Here is a 19,865-nt window from a genome sequence, read left to right on the forward strand (position 1 = left end):
TCTTGAAGATCATTTTTAATAATCTTTCACCAGTTTTATTTCCCTCTGACTTCATATATTTGCTTTCGCGCACAAGCGCGAAATTCTTCATCGAAAAATAAAATACACATTATAAAAAAACACATTATCACAGCATGTGAATAATATCATGAAAGGCATGATATTACTTTTAATATATTCACATGATTTCAGAGTGTTTGCTTTTGTTTGGCTTCAAAAAATCTCTTATATCATAAATATCGACAACATTTACCAATTTTTTATGATCTAACAGAGTTTCGTTGACGATTGAATGATTTATTTTATTTATTTTTTATTAAATACATTTTTTTTTACAGGTGTATCATGTGGCTGAAGGTCGAGAAAAAAATCCAAGATTTTTTGATGAAGATTTAGAAGATCATCAACCTTTTCCTACCCTTCAAACTGTACTTCAAGAATTAGAACAACATGTCGGCTGTAATATCGAAATTAAATGGACTATGCAATTAAAGGTAAAAATAATAAGTTTATTTATTTATTTTATATCTTTATTATTTTCTTATGGAAATTTTATATATATGTACACAGGACGGTACTTTCGAGCTTAATCATCCTTTTGATCTTAATCTATATTTGGACATTATATTGAAAGTCGTTCTAGAATATGGAGGAGATAGAAAAATTGTTTTTTCTTCATTCAATCCAGATATTTGTGCTATGATTCGTCTTAAGCAAAATAAATATCCAGTAGTATTTTTAACACAAGGTATAACTTCAAAATATCCTACTTATCATGATCCGAGATGTCAAACGATACCAATGGCTGTTAGACATGCATTAGCAGCTGATATCTTAGGAATTAATGTTCATACTGAAGATATTCTTAGAGATCCCTCACAAGTCAAATTTGTAAAGGATGCTGGATTAATTATTTTTTGTTGGGGAGATGATAATAATGATAAAGATACAATTCAACATTTAAAGAAACTTGGTTTGCATGCAGTTATTTATGACAAGTAAGCAATGTTTAAAACTTTTGTATAAATAAATAAAAATATGCATATAATAATTATTTAATATTTTGTAATATTTTGTATAGAATTGATGAATATAATGCAAAAGAAGTTAAGGAAAGCATATTTCTAGTTGATGCAAGAGAAAATCAAAAGGCACTAATTGCTTTAGCACAATGTAATCAGAGTTGCGCACCTCAACCTCAAATTACTAATTCTCTAAATTCAGAAAAGGTTAGTAATAATTTTTATGAATATCAATATTATATTTGGGAAAAGAATTAATATATAAAATATAAAATATAAAAAAAAAAACAATATAATTCAATTCATTTTAGGATTATTATATGGACATCGATAAATCACGAAATATGATCACAACTACGTCAACTACAACTTCATTTGCATCTTTTGGTAAGAATAGTATTGGTGACGATAATAATATATATCCAATATCAACCGTTAAATTACCAACTACATGTGACCATCAGGAGAGCAAAGAGATCAGTGAAATGACGAAAGATTTTAGCGTTTGTGCAAAGTCCTTCGGCCACTCAGTAAAAGCAAAAAGTATCTCAGACTTAGTTTGCGGTCAAACGACAACGTTATCAGAAATCTATGGAGAGGATGACACTGCGAAAGACTGTCTTTGATGTTTCTCTTTTAAGAAGCCGTTTATGTCATGGTTCTGATTCAGAAAACACTGTTTAAAAAAGACCACAAGAGGAAAAAAAAAAGCCGAAGAAAATGTTTTGTAACTTGTAATTTACTATAATATTTACACCAAAGGGGTTAAACAATTTTCCCTAACAGTCCTAGGATCCATAATATTGGATTCATCTTAACGGCCATTACATGGAATATATTTATATATTAATGCACAAGAAAGACAACTGATTGTATTTTTCACATCGTTTTATCATTCCTACAATCAGTCAATTTCATATTATGTCTTACTTAAAATTCTATACAATGGCCTTTTTTTTAATACTGATAAAGTCCAATGGCTGTAGAAAAAGATGTTTATTTCTGTTACTCTGCCTGTGGCAGATGAATACAGAAATTGCAAGTTTTTAGTACAAATATTCTCAATTTTTTCATTTAGTTCATAAAAAGAAGTCACCCCTCTCATTTTTCTTTTAATTATATATTAATTTCAAAAAATGAAAATTGACAGAAATATCTATATAATATAACACAAATATATAACATCATAAATATATATTTTCTCTTTTTTAGTAAGTTATCAAAAAAAAAAAAAAAAAAAAAAAAATTAAAAAAAAATACGATTTGTTTTTCGACAGTTTGAAATATCGATAAAAGTTATGAAATAATTATTATATCATATTCACTTATTTATGTTTCAAATTATTTTTAATGCAGCATTAGAAATTGAATGAATCATAAAAAAAGAATTATGTGTAAAATTAGTATAATTATAAAAAAAAGCGCTTTTTTCCATATTTATAATAATATGGTAATTGTTACAATTTATTCATCTATGTATGATAGTTACTTTAAAAAATTAAAAATCGATTTTCTTTGATATAAATAAGTACACAATTGTGAAATTAACAAATTTTTAAAATCATTTATTTGCTTTATAGATTTTTTCTGTTCAAATTCTAATACCTGATTAACTTTTTAATAAACTGCATCAGTGACAAAATAAGTATGTAGTGCGCGAATATCTTTTCAAAGTTATTGAACAGAGAAGATAATTTATACCGTTATACCGCATTGGTAGTATGCTATACAACTAAAGAGAGCGATTGTATCAATCGTTATGATTCTGGCAAAATACAGAATATCTGTTGATGGTTTAGAGAAGTATACCACAGATATGTTACGGGATCACATATGTAAATGCACACGTATAGTGCATTAAGGGGGGTGGTTACTGATCTTTTCTATTGTCATAGAGGCTATGCATTATAATAAACCAGTTGATAGATATAAATCGGTTCGATAAGTTTATAATTAAAATACATTGATAGAATTTTGCAAATTCTGACATGCATAAGTTAATACATTACAATCTTCAAGTGTATAATATGATAACATCATATATATTTCAGATTTCTAATTATGTGTCTGTTTTTATCTCTCCCTATTAAACAATAATTTGAATATACAACTATACGACTAATTATAAATATAATAATTAATTGGTTGTATAATTATTATATAAAAATTTTCATATATATATATATAAACATTAAAAAAATTAATAAGATAATATTTTTGCATTTACATTTGAAGTTTTAATTTCATTATTGAAAGTACCTGATTTGAAAATAAATATTAAATGTGACATGTAGTTAACACATTATGAGTCGTTTTTTATTATGTTCGAGATTTATCAAATAAACTTTAAATACATTTTAATATAATAAATAAAAGTAAAAACAAATCTATTTTTTTATTCAAAATATATTAATATAAATTAATAAAAAAATGTTTTAATTTTAATTTTATTGGAATTATTTATTAATATTATTTTGAAAGATTAGTTATCATATATTATTTATTATTTTAATTAATATTTTAAGTTTTTAACTAACTTATTCTATTTGTAAAAAATATAAAATAATAATACCTCATATTCGTAAATAATATATCTTAATTAAATGTAAAAAAATACAAATGTCAAAAATATAATCATAATGTGATAATATTAATATTAACTTTTAAATTAAAAACTATTTTTATAATATAAATTATTTAAATGTAAATGCAATTGCTGTAATAGTATTTATTTTCGGAATAAATTTTAAAAAAACAAATTGAGTATTTATAATAAATATTCATAAAGAACATATTGATTTTCAAGTACAGAAATTCATGATTAAATTTTTCAATTTATTATTTAATAAATCTTATTAAAAAGACTATCCTTATTCCTATATAAGTCACTCCTTAAAATATTTATTAAATTTAGTAAAAATTATATATGAAAAATATAAAAAATCAATAACTTTTGTCATATTCGCATGTACATATGTGTGTGTATGTGTATATATATATATATATTTTTTAATTTTTTTTATAGTTTTTAAATGAAATTCTAACTATATTTATAAAATTACAAAAAATACAATAATTTTAATTTAAAAATTAAATAATTAACTTTTTTAAATTAATGAAAATAAATTAATTTATATGTTTATAGTATAATTTGAAGTTGGATTTATTATTTTTTTAATGTTTCATTATAATCCTTTTAATTCAATGATTTATTAAATAAAAAAAATGTTTATTTTTGTAATAAATATCTCAAAGTTGTAAAAAATATACGTGTATAAAATTCTAAAAAAAAAAAATTTGTTTTTAATGATTATAAATTATTTAATTAACATTATAAGTTGAACATTGAGATATAATGGAAAGTGATTTTATATGGCGTTTTTTTCAATCAAAGTGTCCCTGGATACTTTCGAATATTGAGACCGCGTTCGAAATGAAGGGAATTTAATGGCGGTTGAAGAGCCCCCACCCTGACCTCATATGCAGAGACAGTCAAGGTGTCAACAGGCGAGGCCGAACAGAGTTTACGCGATAATTCTTGTCTGTTCATATTTGCAGATTTATTTTATCACTTATCATTTTGTATTAGCAATATTTAAGTCGTGATAATCAAGATATATATTTTCATAATAACTGGTGTTCAGAGAATGCAACTGTTCAAAGTATAGCATGGTACAAATTTTTCTGACGTGTATATGTGTATACGTACATAATGTTTTGATTCAATCGCAGCTGAAGTTTTATCGTATCTATTTAGTTAAAGAATGTTTCTTGATTTTGTTTCATTGATAAAAATTATAGTGTTTTGTCGTTTCGTTACTTATTGTTGCAAATTTTATAGTAGTATATTTATAAATTAACATTTGTTATAAATTTTTTTTATAACTGATTAATGTTCTAGTCAGGAACGATATGTTTGACGCTTGAATGATTATTGTACAACGTGACTGTGACAAGGCACTTGAATACTATTGCTGTGATTTAAAATTATTTGTAATACAGAATTAATAATACTAGTGGATACATGTTTTTATAAACAGCTATGATAAAAAGATTTTATTGCATATTAATAAGATGATTTTATTCATTTTTTATTTTTTATTATTATTTTTATATATAAATAAACAAAAATATATTATGATTTTTCTATATTTATTACATAAAATATAATTGAAAATTTTAATAAAAAATTCATATTTAATTGTTTTTTAGAAATTAATCATGTTATTATTATGTAATAATAATAAATTGTTTTTATAAAGTATTATTATAATTATCTCATAAGATATTAAAATTTAATAAATAATATTAAATAATTAGTAATAGTTTCTTATGATAATTATTGAAATAACAAAAAAATTTGTTTTTTCAGATATGACTCTTTGTCCTTATAATATAATTGCTCACAAAACAATCCAATAAGCATGGATGATGAGTTTTATTTTATCAAACAGCAGTGAGGCGAATATACTGTAATGGGGTGGGTTTTGTCCACCATAATATGGATTACTATATGGAGTTGCCTCTTGCGGGGCTTCGAATTAGCTCCACAGATATCTCCAAAACAAATTCCTTGTGATAAAACAAGAAAAGTTTTTACTGATTCTTGGGGAATTATTAGTGATGGACCATTGGGCTCAAATTATACTCAAGATTCTCATTGTGAATGGCTTATAAAAGGTAAAAGATCTTATACATTACAATATATTTTATAAATAAATTTTACAATAATTTTTTGTATTCTTTGTTTATAATTAATTAATTAATTTATATATTTTACAGCAAATAATAGTCGACAATTTATTACTTTAAGTTTTCGTACAATGGGAACAGAATGTAGCTATGATTATGTTTTTGTTTATGATGGAGATTCTTTTCGATCTCCTCTTTTAGGCAGTTTTAGTGGTAAAACTGAACCACAACAAGTAACATCATCATCTGGTTATGTATGTGAATATGAAATTAATAAACTATAAGTAAATTATTAAAAAATTATGATAACTTTATTTTTTAAATATTTTTTTTAGATGTTAATACTATTGTATAGTGATACAAACTATGTTTTGGATGGTTTTCATGCGGAATTTTCAGTTACAAATTGTTCAAACAATTGTACAAATCATGGCAAATGTATTGATAATACATGCTTTTGTGAGGATGATTGGGGTGGACGAGATTGTTCTAGAGCTCTTTGTCCAAATAATTGTAGTTATAGTGGAAAATGTGATTTAAAACGATGTCACTGTCACAATGGATATTCAGGACAATCTTGTTCATTACATAAAATGCATCCTGAAAGCAACAAGTATGCTATAGAATATATTATTACATTAAATACATAATTATTATAATTATTACATAATTATTACATAATTATTATTTATTAATTAATAAATATGATAAATAGATGGCACTGGCTTTCTCATTCAGAAGGTGGATTAAGGCCACGGGCAGCACATACTGCAGTTTATATAAAAGAAACTGATTCTCTTTATGTTTTTGGAGGCTATGATCTCAATTATATACTTGATAATTTGGAAGTGTATCGATTTAATATAAGTCAATGGGAAGACGAATATGGTAATGAATTAGGTAAGAAAGCATTAAAATAATTCATTATAACAGATATATATATATAGAAAGAAAGTCTGTATATATATATATGTATATATATTTTAATATATATTATATTATAAAATTATATATATTTCTTTAAAATAGAAGGCATCTCATCTGCAGAACATTTAGATCCTATACTCCTTGCCCTTGAATTAAAAGGAACAAATACAGATGAAAAAGAATTATATGGTCTTCGTACTTCGTCTTTCATATGGAAATTGCTTTCTGGTATTAAAGATAATAACAATACCTTTAATTCACGTAATCTTGCTAATGTAGAAAAAAGATATGGCTGGTCAGAATTTAGGATTGGAGATCGTGAAAAAAAAATTCATGAAACTAAAGATAATGAAACTAGTAGAAGTACAGTTAGAATAGAAAGAAATGATGATCTTAAAAGAAAACATTCTAGACATCCTAGACCTCGATATGCACAAACTGCAAGGTAAGAATAAAATATACAATATAATTATTTAATGATCAATTTGATATTAATATTTTTTTTATTAATTTAATGTTATATTAGACACCGTAGAAATCTTGAAAACCTAGATTTTTATAAAAAATTTCATACTTCAAATATAAAAAGTGATATATTAAATTGGGAAGAGGAAATTGCAGAAGATTCTATTGGAGATAATATTTACGTTCAAGAACCTAAAATAAGAGACGAATTATTTAAAGATGAATCTATTAAATCATCAATTGATAAACTACCTAAACCAAGTCCGCGATATGGCCATGCTGCTTGTAGATATGATGGTCAGTCATCCATTTGAAATATTTAAAAAAAATAATAGTAATATTATTATAATTTGTAACTTAATAATTTATACATTAATAGGTGGTTTTGTTATATATGGTGGAAAAGTACAAGATGGTTCTTTATCTAATGAATTATGGTATTATAATGTTAATACACGTTCCTGGACATTAAGAGCAAAAAATTCTCCATTTTATCCTCCACAATTAACAAGACATACACTTACTTTAGCAAATAATTATATTTATCTTTTTGGTGGTAGTACAGTTGATGGTGAATTTTCATCAAATTTATATAAGATTAAATTAAATTTATGTAAGTTTATATAATTCAATATATTTATTATATTTTAATTTTATCATAATTAAAATATTTTATTTAATATTTAAAATATTAAATTTGTTTCAATTCAAGCTGACCCTACAGCAACTACAGAAAAATGGAAAGAAGTACATCCTCGAGGAGGTAAAGAGTTAGATGTACGTGTAGTTGCACATTCAACTGTATATCATCAAGCTACTAATTCTTTATTAATTTATGGAGGAGTAGTAGCCAGTGTAGCACGATTTAGTAAATTATCAGATAGGATGTTTGTATTTCAACTTGACAAAAAAGTTTGGTCGGAAATTCATTATCCAAGAGCACATTTAAGAGATACTTATGTTCCAAGAGAACGAGCATTTCATACCTGTAATATTATAGGTAATAATTGTTTATTATATTTTTATAAAAAAATTATGAAATGTATTAAATTTCAATTATATTATTAAACAAAATCTTAATAATTTATATTAAAAAATTTTACAGGAAATTACTTAGTTGTATTTGGCGGATATTCTCATAGACATAATAAAGAAGAAATATGTTATGATAATCAGATGTATCTTTATCATTTAGGCTGTCACGCTTGGGTAAGCCATGATGTATTAGGTTTAAATGATAAAGGTAAATCGAAATTTCAACATTTAAAATAAAATTGTGTAAAATTTTAGTTGCTTTTGTTTTAAAACATTTATCGTGATATCTAGACTCTCGTTATCCAAAACAACAGGGAGTATTTGCACATGCAGCAGATGTACGGAATGGAAATACATTGTTATTAGTTGGTGGTTATCATGGAAATGTAAATGCTGATTTACTTGCATATACATTACCACCAATGCTTGCTCCAGGAGATGAAGATAATATAGAACCTGAGCAAATTTGTTCAAGACATAAAAGTTTGATGGAATGTACAGCTAATCCAGAATGTGGTTGGTGTTCGGCAGATGAGGTATCTTCCTAATATATATATAATATTATTATTCATTGAATATTAAAAATCAATTAATATTAAAAATTTTTTTTTTATTTTAGATATGTTACGGTAGGACTATTGGTAGTAATTGTACAACAAATCTTCAAACGACGCGTTGTTTAGGTGTTTGTCCTGCGCTTGGAGATTGTCATTCTTGTTTAATACATGGTCAACCTGGTGGAGGGTGGGGTACAACTGCACGTGGAAAAAAGTCTGTGTCTAATAAGTTAAATCGTGGAACTTGTACTTGGTGTGTTCAAAATGCACGTTGTCATCATAAAGATGATAATTATGGTGTTTGTGGACTTCGAGATGATACATTATCTCAAATACCGGGATGGTGGGGATCGAAAGGTACAGAAATTATAAAAGTTGAAGAATGTCGGGAAATGGATAAAAGACCAGGATTAACATTTTTAAAATATAAACCTCCAGTAAATTTTACTCAACCTGATTCAGTTACGATAGTTAATGCTACTACAGTAGATTTTAGTGTTCCATCTATGCAAGGAGCAAAAACAGAATCAGCACTTGGTGGAGAAATGATTGCTAGATTAATTGGTTTTCTTAGACCACCTCAAGATTTTTGGGATAGTACACTAGAACATTTGAAAATTTGTGTTAGCTACAATAGTGCAACATTACATGTATCAAGAAGTGATGATCCTCAAGAATTGGTAAATTGCCTTTCTATTTTTTTTAATCAATTTAACTACTTAAATTATTATATATTATATAAATTATTGTGTATTAAATATTTAATTATTTGATATATTATATATTATATATATATAATATATATTATATATATATTATATTATTAATTCTTTCATTAAATTAATTCATTATTTCTTTAACAAATGTAATAAGAAATTATTTATTGTTATTATAATTATATTTCCTAATTTTTTTTTTTTTTTTAGGAATTAGTTGCAAATTTAACTGCCGATACATCGCAATGTATTCCAACAAAATGGCCAGATGGATATCAAATGATGTTATTACCAGGTCGATATTTATTAGATTTTGAATCAAAAAGAATGGTTACTGCAAGTTATGCATATGCTAGTAAAATGGAAATTATTCATAACAAAAAAACCGAGAATCCAAAAGTATTTACATTTGAATATCTCGAACCATTTCAAAACGGTTCTTGTCAGCAATATAAAAACTGCCTTCATTGCTTAACTGATTCTTCATGCGGTTGGTGCGATATTATTAATAAATGTCTTTCACGTTCAATTAACGAAACAGAAAGCTGCATAGCTGATGTAGAATGGGATGAAGATGGGAATCCTATTCGCGAATGGCATTATTTAACTATAACTCCTTCAGCTTGTGCTAATTGTTCTAATTATATATCATGTGAATCTTGTGTTAATAGTAATTTGTGTGAATGGTGGACAGAAGAAGCTCGTTGCGCAAGAATAGGTAGATTGCCTAATGCAGTTGTTAGCTTTGATCAATGTCCAATTCCATGTAGACAACGTTCAAATTGCACACAATGTTTAGATGAGCGTGGAAGATGTGTTTGGTGTGAGGCCACACAGGAATGTTTTTCTTTCTCAGTATATACATCTGAATATCAATTTGGTTTATGTCGAGAATGGATGGATCAGGCTGGTTTAATGGGAGTAACATCAAGGTCAGGATCATCCTTAACAGGCAATGATCAATGCAAAAGTTGTACTCGACACACAAATTGTTCTAGCTGTTTACATTCATTGAGTTGTGGTTGGTGTTACAGTTTAGAAAATCCTATTATAGGAGCATGTGTTCAAGGAGATTTCAATCAACCACATGTCAATTGTAGTTTAATTATCAATGAATATCAAAATACAACCTTAGAGATTGATGAATCAGGTTGGGCATATGCTCAATGTCCAGATGTTGACGAATGTGACTTAGGTTTACATGATTGTCATCTTAATGCAGTATGCACAAATACTCATGGTAGTTTTAGCTGTCAATGTAAAAGAGGTTTTAATGGAGATGGCAAAGAAAATTGTACTAAGACTTGTTATGAAAAATGTGTTAATGGTTATTGTAGTGAAGCTCCTGATTATAAATGTGAATGTAATTTAGGATGGACAGGACCAGATTGTAGAACAAATTGTGGTTGTTATAATCACTCTACTTGCATACAAGGACCAGGTATTTGTGATAAATGTCAAGATTGGACTACTGGTACGTATTGTGAAGAATGTAAAGCAGGCAGTTATGGTAATGCTACAACACCTCTTGGATGCAAAAAGTGCAATTGTAATGAACATGGAGATAAAGACTTAGGAATCTGCGATCGACAAACTGGTATATGTTTTTGCCGTGATAATACGCAAGGGGATATGTGTCAACGTTGTAAGAAAGGCTATTACGGCGATCCAAGAGATGGCGGAATGTGCTATTATAGTTGTATGTCCCGAGGAATGCTTGGAGGAGAAGGAAATGGCAAACAAGGTCTTGGCAGCAGACACTCACAATTATCATTATGGGAAAGTCATTTTGGAGATTCTCCAACAAGAGAGTGTCTTTGGATAGTTAGTCCAAAAACAGATCTTTCATCAGACAACATGCTCTCAGGAATACAAAATGTAATACAATTTACTATACATGATGATATTAATGTTAGTTGTCAAGAAAATAGTGTTTATGTATATGATGGACTTCCCGAATTTGTTTCATCAGTGACTAGTCATCAGAGTCAACTTTTAGGTGTTTATTGTACAGAAAGTACAGATTATCCTGTTACTGTAGAAGCTAAATCAGGATTTCTTACTGTTCATTATAAACAATTGGATGAAGTAGAAGGCTTCAATGCAAGTTATTTAATAATGACTTGTAATAATTGTCCTGGAAATCGGGAATGTCGAAATGGTAATTGCTTGTGTAAAGCTGGTTTTGTAGGAATCAATTGCGATATTGAAATATGTCCTAATAATTGCACTTCAACTAAGAAACAAGGGATTTGCGATAAAGGTTATGGCCGTTGTGTCTGTATACCTGGTTATGGAGGACGTGATTGCTCAATTAAAATTAAAGAACATCAATTAATTTTTACCGAACTGTTTAACTCAGAATATTTAGCTGATCATTTGGATCATTTGAGAAAAACTTTACCACGATTTGGTCATACATTGGTTGCTGATAGAAGGGGTAGTTTATGGATGTTTGGAGGCTATTCTCTTAGTCATGGACCTCTAAATGATATTAGACTTTTTGATACTAAAAATAACACATGGATGCCTATTACTGTAGAATCTACTTCAAAGGCTTCTATGCCTCAAGGTAGATATTTCCATGCAACTGAAATAGTTCATAGTAAACAACAAATATATATTTATGGTGGCTTGACAATGAAACAAGAAGATATTCAAGGTTTATCAAATAACACTCTAAACGATTTTTGGAAATTTAGTCTACAAAATCAAAGATGGATGCAAATCATACAAGATAAGTTTAAAAAAGAACCACCATCTTTAGCTGGACATACATTAACTCTTCGTAGAAATGGAGAATCAGAAAGTCTAATATTAATTGGAGGATTCAGTCCTAAGTATGGTTATCTTGACACAGTATGGGAATTCAATTTAGAAACAGAAGCTTGGGATACAATAAATACAATTGGAAATGGACCATTAGGCGTATATGGCCATTCAACTGTATATCATAGCAAGTCTGATAGTTTTTATATTTTCGGTGGATACACTTATGCGATAAATCGAACATTTATTTCTAATAAATTATACGCATTGAATTATAAAACTCGTATGTGGTCCGTACTTCCTCCATTTGATGATGATCTCACTGATGGAAGTAGTTTGGTAAGCAATATTTTGTTAATTAATTAAAAAATTTTAATCATTTAAGTTTTTTTTAACAAAAATCGATTATAATATCATTTTATTATAGCCACAAGCTAGATTTCTTCATTCTGCTGTTACCACTGATGAATATATGGTGATATTTGGTGGCCGTCAAAATCCACATAATACTTCAGACTCATTGATTGCTTATAAATATTCATGTAATTTATGGATTCGTTTAATAACAAAAGATATGGAAGTTATTGGATATCCACCACCTCCAGCATATGCTCATGCAATGACTCATGCTGATCCAGAATCTAATGCTGTATATGTAGTTGGTGGTTTTGATGGTGGAATTAAAAGTCACGTCACTCTTATAAGTATACCAGAAGATTTGTGTAATCTTTGGACAGATAAAATAACTTGCAGAAAATATTTTGGATGTTCTTTTTGTTCTGTTATTACAATTAGTGGAAATAATGCTTCATTTTGTTTTTCTAATGAAATATCAATTAATAAGGATGATAGGTAAATTCTAGTATTTAATAAATATTTTTTTAAACATATTTATAAGTATTTCTAAATATATTTAAAAAAATATTTTAGATGTGATATTAATGTTACTCAAGCTCAACGATCAAATGGAATCTTTTGTAATTTAGAATGGATGATGAGTAGAAAATGTCAAAATTTTAAAACTTGTACAGAATGTTTAGCAGAATGGCCATATTATAAAAGTGAAGAACCAGTGTGCAAATGGTGTACAAATTGTTCAAATGGAAAGTGTATACCATCTGAGAAAGATTGCGATGAATTAAATAAATGCAGTGTTAGACAAAAATCAGTAACAGATGTAAATCAATGTGGAGAACGTCAATGTCCAGCAAGTGATTGCGAGAAATGTAACAATCTTGAAGGTTGTGTATGGACAAGGCAGGTTTTGAAAACTTGTGAGTTAGAAAATTATTCAAAGAATATGTAAACATATGCAATAATTTTTACACAATTTTTAATAATTTTTCAAAATATTTGTAGCTGAATTGGGACTTGCAGTAACAGGAGAACCTGTCTATGATTGGAATTGTGTACCAGAACATATTTTTGAAAGATCAAGTATTAAAATGGGAAGTACGCAATGTGAAAAACGATGTGGTGATCATAAGGACTGTAAAAACTGTTTAAAAGGTACAGGAGCTGAAGGTGGTTGGCGAGAATGTAGATGGTCAACGCAACTTAATGAAGTAAATATATAATATGTATATGTGCGTGAAAGAGGGAGGGGGAAGGGAAGGAGAGAGAGAGAGAGAGAGAGAGAGAGAGAGAGAGAGAGAGAGAGAGAGAGAGAGAGAGAGAGAGAGGAGAGAGAGAGAGAGAGAGAGAGAGAGAGAGAGAGAGAGAGAGAGAGAGAGAGAGAGAGAGAGAGAGAGAGAGAGAGAGAGAGAGAGAGAGAGAGAGATTAAAAATTTTTCAATTTATTAATAAATTTTAGTGTATTTCTCCATCATATCAACCTCTGTACTGTGCTGGCGGTGTATGTGGTTTGGTATTACGTAGTTCTGATATGGATCATTGTCCTGAACCATGTTCAGTTTTTAAACAATGCAGTACATGTTTGAAACATTCACACTGTGGATGGTGTTCTTTAGATTCAGCTAATATAACTGGTCAAGGAATATGTACAGAAGGTTCATTAGAAGCACCAGCAGATCATCCAGCTGGTGGAACATGTGAAATGTTATATTATCAACAGTTACCCACAGTTGAACTACTAAGTAAGAAAATATAATATGTAATATATATAATGATTTGAATATTATTAATAATAATTGTCAGTTTTATATCTTTTTAATTTTATCAATACTAATATATAAAGATTATAATATTTGTAACTATATTATTTTTATTTGTATTTAGAGTTTCTGGAAATCTCAGACAATGTTACAATGTTAATTCCAAACGTGATGTCAAAACCAATATTTTCTTGGCATTATGTACGATGCCCGCCAGAAAATGAATGTATGAATGGACACCACACATGTTCCACAAAAAGTGAAAAATGTTTTGATTTAGAAGAAGGATTTGAATGCATGTGTGGCGACGGATATAAAACTGAAACGTAATTTTTATCAAAATATTTTTCTTTTTATTACTTATTATATATATATATATATATTATTTTATTAATAAAGAAACAATTCATTAATTATTTTATATTTATTTCAGTCCATCATCATTTAATGAATTTGGAAGGTGAGATTCAAATTTTGAGTTATTTATTTATATATGTTATTTATTAAATATTTTTAATATTAAATATGTTAAATACAATTTATTTTGTTCTTAGAAAAATTTGCGTTCCAATGTGTACACAAGGTTGTGTTAGAGGAACATGCATAGAACCAAATATTTGTCGTTGTGACTTTGGTTATGTAGGTGCCAATTGTTCCATTCAGTGCCAATGTAATGGTCATAGTAATTGTGCAGGCCCAGATAAATTAGACGTTTGTTTAGAATGTCATAATAATACAATGGGACCACAATGTGACAAATGTAGACCTTTATTTGTTGGAAATCCAGCAGATAATGGTCAATGTGTACCATGTCTTGAATATTGCAATGGACATACTCGAATATGTATTAATGAAAGCATGACTGTACCGGTAATTTATATATTAAAAGTATAATTGATAAAAAAAAAATAAAAAAATTATATTTTTTTTTTTTAATAAATAAAATAAATAAAAAATAATATAATTTTTTTAGGATCCAAATTCAATTGAAAAAATGTCTATAGAATTACTAGAAAAACAATTAGTCGAAGGTCCTGTAGCTAAAGCTAAATGCGTAAATTGTGGAAATAATACAAGAGGTGACAAATGTGGTGAATGTATGATTGGTTATTTCAGAGGAACAGAAGATCTTCGTGATATATGCCGATCGTTAGTATTATTATATCAATATTTTTATTTATATATATTTATATTATATACGTGTATATGTTATTAAATATCTTCTATATTCTATTATTAAAAGTTTATTATTTTTAGTTGTCAATGTCATGGACATGGATTTACTTGTGATCCAGTAACAGGAGAAAAATGCAATTGTGGTAATAATACAGAAAGTGATCCAACTTGTACTAGTGGACCTATGAAAAGTACAAATACTGGTAGTTCCCCATGTTGGATGGTACAATGTAGTAAATGTAAAGAAAATTATGCTGGGACACCAACAATGGGTCATCAATGTTATAAAACTGTAACTGTTGACAACAAAATGTGCTTTGACTCTAAATTAATAGGTGAATTATTTAACATACGTTTATATCGTTTATTATATCGTATATAAATATATTTATTATTATATTATATTATATTATTTTATATATTAATTTTCTTCAAAAAATTATATTATAGTTTAGAATTATACATATATTTTGATCAAACATTACTTTTCTTAAATTGCATCTTTCTATTATGTCAGGAGGCTCTTATGGTTCGTAACTCCTCCATTGTTAAATTATATAAATTTTTTTCTTTTTTCATTAATTTTTGTGCATTTATATGAAAATTTATTATTTTCACTGATTACAGATGAGTGTAAAATGAAACCAAAACCATTGAATCCCGGTCAAACGGTATTTTATATGGTACAGCCTCGTTTTATGAATGTTGATATTAGAGTTATGGTGGATGTTACTCAAGGGGCTTTAGATCTATTTCTTAGCCCTCGAGATGATTCTTTCGTTGTTACATTAAATTCAACAACAGGATATCAAGATGTAAGAGTTTTATATACTTTTTTTTTTTCATTTATAAAACATTAAATATTAAATATTTTTTGAATTAAAAATTATACTTACAGGTTGAACTGGACAGTAGATTTATGTGGCGAAAAAATTCACATAATATGTGGTTAGATGAACAAACTCGTAGTCAAATGAGATTAGTTGAATTCCAACCTCATAATACTTTTTCATTTGCTTTAAATGGCACTACAACTGAACCGACTTGGAATACTGGCCCTCAGTATATTGTAATGGAAAGATATGCAGAAGGTTTAGCTACATTTTTAACAATCGAGAATAGAAATACATTCTTGGTAGTTAGAAATCTTACAAATCGGTTAGTGTTGACATTACCACAAGACAAACATGAACTTCATGAAACAAAATTTCATATCGCATTAAGAGCGATTGATCCTGTGCATCCAGAAATTAGTGGTCGAGCTGCTTACGGGATGATTTTCTTTCGACAGGATCAACTTCATATTGATTTGTTTGTCTTTTTCTCTGTGTTCTTCTCTTGTTTCTTTTTATTTTTAGCCGGTTGTGTAGTTGCATGGAAAACGAAACAAGCAGCGGATGTTCGAAGAGCACGGAGAAGACATGTTGTCGAAATGTTGCATATGGCTAAAAGACCTTTCGCATCAGCTACCATCATTTACGATCGAGATGGTAATGACTGTAATCCAAGCTCTCCTCAGCGAAAAAGCAGACGTAATAAATTAGTCAGCTTTCATAGTGATGTTAGACCTGTAGCAGTTGAACCTACTGATGATGGAGTTGCGGCTGTAGCCACTGTTTTCATTAGATTGCCTGGAGGTCGACAAGCTCCAGTTAAATTAGCTCTTGGTAGCTCATTAATACTATTAACTAGAGTTTATCCAGTTAATAGTAGAGTGTTCCTAAGACGTAGAAACAGTCACGCGTTGAACTGAGCTTCTTTCTATAGATATTTGTTTTGGCTATTTTTAAGTCTGTTTATGCTCTCAAAATTTATAGCAAAGAAACATGTAGCAATCATGTTTATTTTTTACAATTATTAATCATTTTTCGTTGATCTCATCTTTTTAATCGTCAATCTTGTAGTATCATAATATCTACAATCATTTTTCAAATTGGAAAACTTTTTATAGATAGTATTTATATCTCTTGAATTTACATAAGTTGAATCGATTTTCAATCATTGAATTTTTAATAATATTCTTCATTTATTGACATTATTCAATGTCTGCCAGTAATATGAAATTTTAGTCGAAGGGTTGTATTATAGTTATAGAAAAACACTTGTAAGGGTATTTAAATTAAATGATAATATATATACATATACACAAATACATATATATTGTCATACCATTCCATGACGAGACTGTATGTTTGTATATAAAAATCTGTAATTATGTATTAATTCGTAATTTACACGATTTTGTAGAAGCATTTTATGTAACAAGACATGATTTTATGTCTTGAAACATTTGTAGCTATCTTCAGAGAAAAATGAATGATTTTGTTGGTATTTTAAGAAATTTTGTATAACTATCTATCGAATTTATGCAAAGAAAAGATTACAAAGGCAACTATAATATTTTAAACTATTATTTAAATTATTAAAAATTTCAATTAACTAAGCGAAATTGTTGAAAATTTTGCTAAAAAAATAAATTCAATAATATTCAAATCTTAATAAATAACTAATTTTCTTATTATTATAAATGAATTATTTAAAAATATCATCTATTTAAACACATTGTAAAGCTTGAAGTGATATAATATTTCAACAAATTTTATAATGTCCTTTGTAGATAATTATAATATAACAAAAACGCAATAATAATCTGTCAACTGACATTATTACTTTTTAGCAGTTGACAAACAGGGTGATTTTTAAATAGGATGGATATACATAAATATATGATTATGTATGTTTGTATGCTATGTTAAAAAGTATTGTTAAAATGATGACCGAAAATAAATTATATCCGCATAATTAAAAAACGATCAGTATTAGAAGTTAATTGGAAAGAAGCTCGATAATGCGTACGAAAAGGTTCCTATGCCAAAAAATGAGGAATAATATAAATGTCATAGTACATATGATATATTTATGACAAACAAAGATTTTAATTAGAAAATGTTGTACATTGGAGTATGCACATTACAAAATATTAATTATTGATACCATAAAATATTAATTATAAAATATCAATAATACGATATATATGTATATATATCGTCATTATCGATTTGAATATGATGAAACTAAAAACAAATGTGTCCTTTATCAAAGATAATAAGCCAAGATTACATATTAATCAAAATATAGTAATAAAAATAGGATATTGATGTAATGATATTAATAACGCGTACTTTTAAGATAATTTTAATAAGCAAATTAATTGAGAAAGTGAGCAATGTAGTGACATAGATGTAAATATCATGAAGCGTTTTTTTGCTAAGCTGTTATACGGTACCAAACGAGTTTAATATATTCTGTACAGATTGTTTCTCAGGATAGTTGTTACACAACTTGAATATTTCTTACTGTATTTATAGAAAAAGATTTTCAGAACTAAAAAACTTATATATTGTATATCGTTTAATCTCAAACTTTTTTAACGCAATTTATTTTTTTGTATAGTTAAGATATTGTAATTAATATGTATAATAATATTTGAGTAAATTTTTAAGATATTTATTTTTGATAAACGATAGGATTAATGATATTTTCTGAAAGTACAGTGTGAAATTTTCAAGTTATTTTTGAGAGTATTCTAATTATGTCATCTATGTTATAAGAATGCACGGTTCCTTGATTGTAGGAACAATCATACACTGAGCAAATATTAAGTATGCATATGACAATGTTGTACTTTTTATCTATTGAATCTCCGAATTTAATTTTTTTGTTTTTTTCATAAGTCTCGTCATATATCTTGTCAAATAATATTTTTGTTACCATTTGCTATATTTATCTTTCTTTCTCTCTCTCTCTTACTAGCATATTTTTTTTCGTTTCATTTTTATTATAGTATACGATTTTATTCGTTTACTTTCATGCGACCAACTATCCTAACTATTATCGCGAGTCTGTAAACATATAAGAATAATACAAACTAACATTTATATATATATATATTTATATAGATTTACGTAAATAGAGATATATATATTATATATATAATAAATGTATATAATATATACTATGTATACATAATGAATGTATAATTTCTCGGTTGTACAGATCTGAGCGTTATCTTCAAAATGTTCTATTTTATATATAATTATTACATTGCATTCAATGTAAGCGATATCTTCCAATGCCGGCATTGCATCATCGCGTTAACAAAAACATTTGTAACATTATGAACTACCATCGTTTATAAAAGTGAAAATGAAAAGGTTGTGAAGTCCGAGTGTCGGCATCCTTAGAAGGATTCGTCAGCTTCATGGATTTATTTGTAATATGGAGAAAAATATGAGGTTGTGCTAATGAAGATTAATAAATTGTATTGAGAAAGCTTTAATAAACATATGTAAAATTGGGTTTCACTTGATGAGTTTTCATTGTACTTATCGT

The 19,865-nt window shown here is 27.4% G+C and overlaps 2 protein-coding genes across 12 annotated transcripts in view; both read left to right on the plus strand.

Moving 5' to 3' along the window:
- LOC410117 (glycerophosphocholine phosphodiesterase GPCPD1) overlaps nucleotides 1–1,888 on the plus strand; it is a 14,970-nt gene extending 13,082 nt beyond the window's left edge. For 4 of the 7 annotated variants that reach the window (XM_026439729.1, XM_026439730.1, XM_026439727.1 and 1 more), the window contains 4 exons: nucleotides 339–494; nucleotides 571–998; nucleotides 1,082–1,229; nucleotides 1,334–1,776. In XM_026439729.1, the coding sequence (XP_026295514.1) occupies nucleotides 339–494; nucleotides 571–998; nucleotides 1,082–1,229; nucleotides 1,334–1,648 (1,047 nt within the window). In that variant the 3' untranslated portion in view covers nucleotides 1,649–1,776. Of the gene's footprint in view, nucleotides 1–338; nucleotides 495–570; nucleotides 999–1,081; nucleotides 1,230–1,333 lie in introns of all 7 variants that reach the window. The other 3 variants (XM_026439731.1, XM_026439728.1, XM_026439725.1) reach the window with 1 other exon arrangement.
- LOC725895 (multiple EGF-like-domains 8) lies at nucleotides 1,334–19,837 on the plus strand. 5 transcript variants are annotated; one of them, XM_026439721.1, is made up of 25 exons: nucleotides 1,334–1,409; nucleotides 5,395–5,702; nucleotides 5,805–5,968; nucleotides 6,050–6,327; nucleotides 6,430–6,614; nucleotides 6,744–7,086; nucleotides 7,168–7,403; nucleotides 7,486–7,719; nucleotides 7,819–8,106; nucleotides 8,212–8,349; nucleotides 8,433–8,677; nucleotides 8,761–9,378; nucleotides 9,625–12,522; nucleotides 12,611–13,035; nucleotides 13,114–13,457; nucleotides 13,543–13,748; nucleotides 13,997–14,279; nucleotides 14,422–14,623; nucleotides 14,731–14,757; nucleotides 14,852–15,167; nucleotides 15,271–15,446; nucleotides 15,555–15,808; nucleotides 15,991–16,002; nucleotides 16,101–16,288; nucleotides 16,372–17,226. In XM_026439721.1, exons 2-25 carry the CDS (start codon nucleotides 5,498–5,500, stop codon nucleotides 17,224–17,226), a joined length of 9,120 nt encoding a protein of 3,039 aa, XP_026295506.1. In that variant the 5' UTR covers nucleotides 1,334–1,409; nucleotides 5,395–5,497. The 5 variants fall into 5 exon arrangements, with proteins under 5 accessions (XP_026295506.1, XP_026295505.1, XP_026295509.1 ...); XM_026439720.1 differs by lacking the exon at nucleotides 1,334–1,409 and adding an exon at nucleotides 4,365–4,694; XM_026439722.1 differs by lacking the exon at nucleotides 1,334–1,409 and adding an exon at nucleotides 4,740–5,015.
- The last annotated feature ends 28 nt before the right edge of the window (nucleotides 19,838–19,865 follow it).

The sequence above is a fragment of the Apis mellifera genome, linkage group LG3 (genome assembly GCF_003254395.2).
Source record: "Apis mellifera strain DH4 linkage group LG3, Amel_HAv3.1, whole genome shotgun sequence".
In the NCBI taxonomy this organism is placed as follows: Eukaryota; Metazoa; Arthropoda; class Insecta; order Hymenoptera; family Apidae; genus Apis; species Apis mellifera.